Source organism: Stegodyphus dumicola, chromosome 5 (assembly GCF_044657685.1).
Source record: "Stegodyphus dumicola isolate Sdum_Otavi_A_Nest chromosome 5, ASM4465768v1".
NCBI lineage: Eukaryota > Metazoa > Arthropoda > Arachnida > Araneae > Eresidae > Stegodyphus > Stegodyphus dumicola.
In genome coordinates, this window is record NC_140772.1 from 165,868,288 (window position 1) to 165,877,939 (window position 9,652).

Consider the following 9,652-nt stretch of genomic DNA (forward strand, 5'->3'; position numbering starts at 1 on the left):
AGCCCCATACCACAGAAGGAATTTATTTGCAATAGTGGTCACTAGCATTTCTTGATGGCAATGCATTATAGAAGACTATTGGTTGAGTAGATGCAGGTCATCTGGAGATTGCTGTGTGACTTCTAAATAAATGTCATCATGAGTTAATGGATTGGTTTGAATCCATTTTATCCCATCTAGGAGCTCGTAGATTATATCTGTGCTATGAGAATGATTTGTCTGAGTGGATTAAAGTGTCTGGTCCTGGAAAAGCTGTGATAATTTCCCATCAATACTTTTTGCAGTGCCTCTTTGAAGCTGTAAACTTTTGCAGTGCCTTTTTGAAGCTGTAAACTATTGAGGAGTCTGTTTCCTTAGTTCTAGATTTTTAAACCAAGAACATTTCAGCGTTCTTTACAGACACTTGGGTCATAACTGCTAGAAGTAATGGATTGAAATACTCATCACCATTTTTGTTTTTCTTTTTATATTTTTATATCATTGTGTATTATTATTAAATGAGAGTAGTTGTTATTTTACTTTAACATAATTGGTAAAAGGAATAAATTTTGAAATTAATGGAAATAGATTGTTCTTTAAAGGTTTTTAAGTATTTAAAAAAAAAAAAAAGATATTTTTGTTATCAGTAATGTCTTGTAATAATTTGATAATGGTTTTTAATATGTAAGCTAAGTATTAGAATACTGTAGAAACAGTTCTTAACACAATAGTTTAAGGTTTGTTATAACTCAAGTGAAATTTAATTAAGGAAAGAAGATATCAATTTAAAGAAAGAAAGAAAGAAAAAAAAAAAAAAAAAAAAAAAAAAAAAAAAGCAAATGTCCTAAAGTAATAATTAGCAATAAAAATTTGAAAGGGTTTAAATTTTAATGGTTGCCCAAAAGGTTTTTTGTTAAGGTTTTTCAATGTTCTCATTGAGCCTGCAATTTGCCAGTCTGCTGTTGCATTCACTCCTGCTAACCCATTCATTTTTGTCTTTTTAGCTTTGTTACCAAGTATCATTTTCTTGGTACTTATGGCATATACAATTCAACAGTAAAATTTAAAAAAAAAAAAAAAAAAAAAAAAAAGTAAGCACCACATGTTTAGAATTCCCAAAACAAAGTATTAACCCCTTCACGCCGACTGTCACGTATACGTGCCAGCAACGAACACACTTATCTACCGGCCGACACGCAGGCCTACCAGAGCATTGTTGCATTCTCTATACGACTGTCACGTATTTGTGCCAGTACCTTGGAACGTTTTTCAAACTATAATTTCTGCCACAAGATGGCACTGTATGTCCATATGGTTTCAGATACATGTGCATTAGACCTTCTACTTGAAATGAGAGAAGCATAACTCACATACACGTGTTTTTGATTATATAAACAAACGGGGAACTAAATGTTTCCGAATGGCGTGATTTATGATGTCTCTTTAAATCGCACTTTATTCGCACATGGTAGTTGTTTATTGTAAGTAGAAGTTTTATATGCGCTAAAGCGTTGAGTATTTCCGTTTACAGTTCAGTTTTTAGAAAATAATTAGATCTTGTTAGACGTGAATTCTTTCTGTTTTTACCGTTTCAATGTCGAAGCGTCGAAAATGTTTAACAGGCAGGAAATAGCAGAAATGATGCAAAATATTTCAGATATTGATTCTGAAATACTGATATTCTGATATTGATTCTGAAAGATTAACTGAAAGACATTTTCCAAAACTTTGTTCAGAAGAGACTGATAAGAAAATGAGACGACGATGCTTCGTTTGTTCACATTCCCGGGAAAATCCTCCAAAACGGCAAATGAGTTATTACGAGTTCAAGGAATGTAACGTAGGACTGTGTGTAGATCCCTGTTTTAAAAATTTTCATACGAAAAGAGAATTTTAAGTAATATATTTAGTTTTCAGATTATAATGTTAAAAGTCATAAAATGGTGAGTAATTAAAATAAAATGTGTAAAATATGCATTTAAACAAGAAATAAGGTAATTAAAGTATATATATAAAAATATCTATAAAGCATAAGCTGTTTAAATACTCTATAGAGCATTATTAAACAATGCGTTGATACTTCGGAAATTTCATGGATTTAGGCTTAGTAGCAAAAAAGGCCCTGGAGAGACGCTCGCGGAAGACACTGCCGGCCTCCGCGATAAACGCGCGTTTTCGCTACCCGGCTCGAAGGGGTTAAGTGTTGTCATACCTTTCTCTATTTTTTTTTCAGTCATTACTTTTTTCGTCATATCAATATTGAGTTTTCTTAGTAAGATGGCTTGCAAAACTTTTTCTGTCTTTTTATTATTAAAGTTTTGTATGTTAAATTTATTAATATTGCATTCTTCACACTTACGCCACATAATATTCTGTTCAAAGCCAAATCACAAAATATTTAAAAGCAGCATATATGTAGATTTTCCGATTTCACGCGCTGGAGATGGAAATGTTTTATTCCGTACAATGTTGCCACTGCTCTCTTTCAAACCATTGATTTTGTTAATCAAAAATTCATTATAAAATTCAAAATTTGGGCCTCCAAGTTAGTTACTAAAAAAGGTTGTAGTTACTTTACTAGTTGGTAAAAAAGGAGCATTTGTTTTGTAACTGCTCCTAAACGTCTTCCTGAAATTCTTGAATGTAAGTCATTAATAGGCGTATTAGATTGATATCAGTAAATTATTTATGAATATGATTTCAAATTTTGCACATAAATGCAATTAACTGTGCACCTTCAAATTTTTAAGATGTAGTGAGTATTTTATTGTTTGAAATTTGAGTTCTGTTGACTTAAAAAATAAATATAAAAAGTTTTATTTTTTATCAATATATAATCATTACTGCAATATGATTAATGGGGAGAACAAATACCTGCATGTGTCTAATCATGGTCATGTTTAATTTCGTATAATTCTGTTTCATTGCATTTATTAAAAATTGTAACAATTGTGTTTTTACTTTCTAGCATCCTTTCTTGAAACTTGCTCAACCATTAAACAGTCTTCATCCTCTTATTGTGGCCGCTAAAGAAGCCTTAAAAGGACATTTAGATGTTCCTTATTCTTAGTAGTAAAAATACAGAAACGGAAACATATGGATGAATTTGATTGCTGTGAATTCAATACATTTCTATGCACAATATCTTATATCTGTGAAGAATGAAGAAATTTTTATAATGATATGTAACCACCACATGTAGTTCCCCAAATGATATTTGACATTTCAGTAGCATTAATTAGCATGAGAAGCATCTGATATTAAGATATCAGTGTTTCATTGTCTGATTAGATACTTTATAAATGACACTGAAAAGTAGATTAATGTAGTTACATTTCATGTGTATGATAAAGGATGTTTTGTATGTGAAGTAGTGTGTGCCTGTGAGAATGGATGTGAGTAAATTTAAGTATGTCATAAAATTGTGATATTTTGGACATGTAAAAATATAAATGAGCATCAATTTTAACTTCTTATGTTATAATGATTGTTTTTTTAAATATGTAATAATCTTATTAGTGAAAACATATACTATTCAGACTTTTTTTGGACAAAATACATGTAAAAAATGCAACAATTAATTTTAATTATAAAGTATCTACACACCTTATATTTATAATTACATACCTAGATATAAATTAACATAATATTCTTTATAGTTCATAATTAAAAGGCAGAAAATGTTATTCAAATAGTTAAAATTATGCTTCTAGTATTAATACGGTAATATTAAATAAAACTGATTCAAATAGCTTCAAGTAATTTTTTATGAAATAATAATTGATTAAAATAAGGATGATTCTAAAGTTTTCAGTGTGAATCTTCATGATCTTGGGACCATGTGATAATACTATATTAGTGAACATATTCTTTAAGAGTTGAATGCAGTATGCATAACTTTTCCTTTCTTAAAAAGCTTTTAACAGTACAGTTCTTTCCTTGTCTAAATTTCATGGTAGACTGAATATAACTACTGTCTTCCATGAGATGTTATCATGTAACTCCACCATGCTTCCCAAGGTGTTTAAAGCAATAATATTTGAAGGTTTGTTTTTTATGAATAATTTTTAAAAATATGAATGTGGAAACTTTTGAAACACTGTTTCAGAATATCTTTTAGATTTTGTAAGAAAAAATTAAGCCTGTAAAATACTGTTTCCGCTTCATTAAAATTGCTTTACACGGTGTATCATTCTTATATGTTTGTTAATATATATGCTAACTTTTTTTACACATTATAACTGTAAATTTGTTGATAAGAAATGAGACCAGAGTTTTAATATATTGTCTGTGATGCTGTATTGTGCTTTATTTTTCATTTTCCAATTAATGATTCTCTTAGTTGTATTGATTATATAAATGAGTGAAACAGATTCATTCCCCTTCCCCCCCCCCTTGTGTTGTGGTTGTCTAGTTGTTAAAGTGCAGATAAATATCCAAAAGTTTAGAATTTGTCTAACTTAAAAAGAAAAATTTTGTATATGTTTGTGTTTATTTGGAAAGAAATATAATTTGGAAAGAATTTTAGTGGATCATATCAGTATATCAAATGTTATGCTTAAATATAAAGCAAAAAGTTTAAAAAAATTAAAACAAAATTTTAGTAATGTTAATGATTTGTAATTTTTATGTGAAGTAAATGCAATAAAAATGCTGCTCTTGAAATAAATATAGAAAATTATTAATAAATGAAAATAGAAACTTGTGAACATAAATTTCTAATAATTAGCATTCAGTTTTAATTCATTCATTTCAAATGCAAGGGTTTTGCCTTTCTAATTGAAACCAATGCTTAAAAAGTGTAAATTTTGCCCAGTTTTATTAATCTTTTGCCAAGCTGTTAAACATACAGTGATATCATAAAAATCTGTGAAATTGGGGGGGGGGCAGATGAAAAAGAAGATAGATAGATAGATACAGCAAATTTAATAAACTCTTCATTTAAAATTAAACAAAATTCAACTTTAGAAAGATATTATTTTAGATATAATGTATGACTGAAAGTTAAAACAATTAAGTATTTATACAAGAATTCAGATGAAATTGTAGTTGATTTCATATCACGTGTTTTAAGATAAAAGTAGAGGTTTTATGTCACTACTTTTCAAAAAAAATCTGTTGTAAATTGTTTTACAGGATTGCTCTTTTATTATTTATTTATTGGTAAGTAATAAAATTGTTGAAAAATATTTAAGGGTTATCAAATCAAAGTAGAAAGGGAGGACTAATAATTTAAACAAAAGGTGTTTCTTATCACCCAGAATGAAATAACTTTTCATTGTCATATTACAGCGTAATGTTTTTAAATATTAGATACCATATTTTAAAATCTGAATATAAGTGTTTAATGTCTAACTGCTAATTTAAATAATAATTCAGAAAAAGTTTAAAATTTTATCTGTTTCTGTTTGAAAAGTATTTATGTGCTATAGTTTTTTTTGTAACATTTATTATGCAATCAATAATTTATTTGCTTATTACTATTATATTAAATGCTACCATTTTTTAATCCAGTTTTCCTGAAGCATCTGTGCCTCTACTTTTATGATTGTTTAATAAAATGTGCAACATGCATTTTAAGTATATGAAATTATTAGAGCTCATACCACAACTGTGTTCATATTTAAAACTTCTTTACATTCATTTTTACTATTGTTATGCTATTAAATGCATTTATATTTACTGCTTGTCAGTTAATACAGAGCTTTGTCAAAGTGTAAGACTTGAGTGAATTTAGTTATTTATTGCTGTTTTTATAGGTGCTAAAGTTAATCCCCCTTTTGGCACTTACACATTTTTATGTGATGTATAGTTTATGAAATAAAGTTGAAATGACAAAATAAAGCTGAATTTTCTGTTAGAATTCTTTTACCTTTAAAATGTATATAAAAATTATACAGTTTGGAAATAAAAACAAAGAGAGAGAGACTGTATACTCATTAGAGTGGATTTTTTAGATTTAAATAGAACTACTAAAATATCGTGTCAGTACTCGTACTGAAGCCCCAATTTATTTCTTAATATTTACAATGCCTATAGCTGCAAAGTAATAAATATCTGATTTGAACACCACATGACTTCCTATTACAGCCTATTAAATTATACACATTTTTTGCTGCATTTCATTTAAACTTATTTCCTTGAATTTCATTAGTATCTATCTTATTCAATATATAGCTTATTCAATTAATTCACTTCTCACTTTCCGGCAAGGCAAAAATACATAAAAATTAAAACCTCATCATTAAGAATTAATTATACAGAAAAACATAAAACATTAGCAACAGTTAAAAACATTTTTTAAAATTAAAATTCAGTTGGAGTTTCTACGTAAAAACAAGCAATTTGACCAGCAGGCGGGAAGACAAATTTTTCGTTTCACAAAATTGAAAGTTTACTTTTGGTCCCACTGGGCTTTAAAGACACTGAAGTTGGGGCACAAACTGGCTTAATTCACTATTCTACTAAGAGTTGCAAATGTGAACAACTGGTGCCCTGGTAAGGATTAGTACCACTTAAACAACTTTTAAAGTGTTGATAATTCTACAACCATTGCATGCAGCACAACTAAAAGCATAAAAACTTAACTAGAACATACGAACAAAATAATTCAATCATTTTAAAGTAATGCCCAATTTTACGATTATATAAGAATAAAAAAAATGCACTTCCCAAGCCAAGTAACGTATGTTGTCTCTCAGCAACCCATGACCAGATGTTTTCACTGCTACTCCTGTATCCAGCTTTGTCGGTCGGCACACCAGAGTTGCCATCTCTCTATATGCTGCATTGTCAAGGGAAGCCGAAGTAATGGTAGTCTTGTTGATAGTCCACGTGGCTGCAAACGTCGACGCACTGTGCGACCGATACTAGGCGTGCTGCAAAAATGCCCATTTCCTGACTAATGGTCCGTGATGTGGTTGTACAGTTTTGCAGTGCTGATCTCGCAATATGTATGTCCTCTTGGGCTTTAGTCATGGGAGGGCGTTGAAATCATACATGTCATCAGTATGATCCTCAGTAACCCACTGTTTCTATATTCACATGACGATGGTTGGATGCCGATCAGAGCGACGGATGAAATCACGGAACGATAACCCACATTCTCGATGGGCAACGATCCTGCTTCTGTTGAATTCTGACAGTTGCTGGTAAGCCTTTCTTATTATTATTCGAGGCGCAATACAATATTCTGAGCAAACTCCGACCTTACAAATGGTACCTTACTCCGGCTTTACCGCTTTTCAAATGAGAAATCCACTACACAACTTTTTTTATGCAGTGCTTCAGATGTCATTTCTTCCTCCTGCGTCACCTAAATACTCTGAAATACTAATCATTTGTATATCCCAACCTCTTCTTCCTTTCATGTAAATTTTAACGTTCTTCAGATCATTCCTTCCTGGTGTTGCAATTTTAATGGCAGCAGTGTAGGTAGAATGTTTAAAAAGAAATATTAATATTGGAATAATCATTTCATTTGGAAGAAATTTATATTAAGAGCATCCTAGTAAATATTATTAATGTGGTGTTTCAAAATAAAATTAAAGATATAGATAGAGAAGATAGAAATACGTATTTAATTTATATTTCATTTTATCACATGTAACTATACACAACAGTGATTTTTTTAATGTCATTACTTATTCTTGAAGATCATAATACTTTTAAAGAGAAAGGTACCTGACTAAAAGGTTACATTTCTAAAGAAAATAACACATTTCATTATCACGGAAAGCTGTGATTTGTGGAGTGATAAAACTGGCTCAAATATGAGTATAATACTTTCTGCAAGAAAAGCAATAATTACAGTAACACTTAACTTTTTTTTTTTTTTTAACAGGAAATTTTTGCTTTTAGGTTACGGTTTAAACCATAAATTTCTTATATTTAGCAATGTTGATCCGTAATTCTCGTTTTTCTTTTCGTTTTGTTTATTGAAATATATATTTCAACCTTTTTAATTTTAAAATCATAAACATCAAATATTCTAAAAATTCGATCAATTTTGAAAAAGAATTCCTTAAAAATTCAGAAATTAAATTGCTGTTTTGATATAAGTTTCATTGAAAATATTTTTTTTTTCGCTCTGTTCGATGGTGCAAACAGTAAAGCTTAATTTGTTTTTTAAACGAAGATATGTGCGAAGAACCATTTAAACGTTAAATAAATAATAATAAAATCCGAATAGAATTTTGGAAAAATCGCTTCACCCCATTGCTTTGTCATCAACAAACAGTTTGCGTACAAAATTTGAACTCGGTAGCTCATTAAGAAGTAAGTTAAAAATCAATGACCAGATTCCACTCTTGGTGGAAAACTGTGAGCGTACTAAATAAAAAGTTATAAAAAAGATAAGCATGATGCCTTCAATCCTCTGATCATGGGATACGTGTTTGCACATTCCTTGTTTATTCTGACTATACAGAGGGAACATTCAGTTTCGCAAAAACTATGATCAGTGTGCAGAATTCAGTTGTGATCAATTTAGCACAAAAAAGAAGTATGTACAGTTATTATGCCGCAGTCCTAAGGTTAACACACATCATGCTCTATCTGCTCAAAAACCATGTCTAAGATTTCTCTTAAGACTATGAGAACTGCATTTTGTGATTCTTACTCTATGCTCAAATCCTGAAATTCCCATAGGAAACATCATAACCTGCAGTCATACTGGGGAAAATGTCTGGAGAAGCAGAACGCCATCTAAGGAGATGCTATGTACATACTTGGGGTGTCACATTAATACATTTTCGTACCATCTTGGGTTTTCACATAAATACATTTTGCCGACATGATGCTTTACTTCATCAATACTTTTTAATGGTTTTTCGATGAGGGTATGGATAACAAGAAAATGCCGCAATGTTATTATTTTTTCGTTTGTATAATAAAATAATCCTCAAATTTGTGTTATTTAGCTTTTTCTTTTGTAATTTGAAAAATCCGATTAAAATTAAAATCAGTATTTTATAAGTGAAATTAAATCTACTGTAGCTGCTCAGGAATGGAGCCCTATCAGAAATCTTAAATAAATCCCAAGAACGCATGATTGAACAATCGAATTTAATGGACACAGGATCAATGGACGAGAAATGGACTTTGAATTTGGAACTAGAAATATAATTACAAATGTCTCTACTAGGGAAGATCAAAATTCATTATTTTTTCACACATGTAAAATCTGGATAAATACGTTTTCTCGTTTATAAATTACAGAAGATTTTTCAGTAATTCCTGATATTTTAAAGGAAACTTTTGATGTATTTGTTTCCTGTAACAGGTCTAAATAATCATTCATTAAAGCCACGCTAATTTTAACGATCTGAAAATTAACAAATGAGTTGAACTCTTTCATAATTATAATAAAAAACTTAATTTGGGTTTAAGATTACCTCAGAAGTGATTTTTTTTTTTTATTTCTTAATTTAGATGCCTTACAATCCAACAGTTATTTCCCCTATTCAACTACGGCCATATTAGTGGCCGGTAAATACTGGTAGTTCGATTTACACCCTGACGAACGAATACGATGGCTGAATGGATTTTTCCATGTTTTTCCCTATATATAACATGAATATGAGACTTTTCTCGTTAAAAAGTCCTCTACGAAGGCATCTCTTTCCTTAAAAGCAGATAGTCCTCGTGTGTTTTGCTGTATTCAAGTAATCCT

At 30.0% G+C, this 9,652-nt stretch overlaps 1 protein-coding gene across 5 annotated transcripts in view; it reads left to right on the forward strand.

Moving 5' to 3' along the window:
• The window catches only part of LOC118195132 (serine/threonine-protein kinase PAK 2-like), a 119,205-nt gene extending 113,298 nt beyond the window's left edge, over positions 1 to 5,907 (forward strand). For all 5 annotated transcript variants that reach the window (XM_085817339.1, XM_085817338.1, XM_085817340.1 and 2 more), the window contains one exon: positions 2,948 to 5,907. In XM_085817339.1, coding sequence (XP_085673465.1) covers positions 2,948 to 3,049 — 102 coding nt within the window. In that variant the 3' untranslated portion in view covers positions 3,050 to 5,907. The remainder of the gene's footprint in view (positions 1 to 2,947) is intronic.
• The last annotated feature ends 3,745 nt before the right edge of the window (positions 5,908 to 9,652 follow it).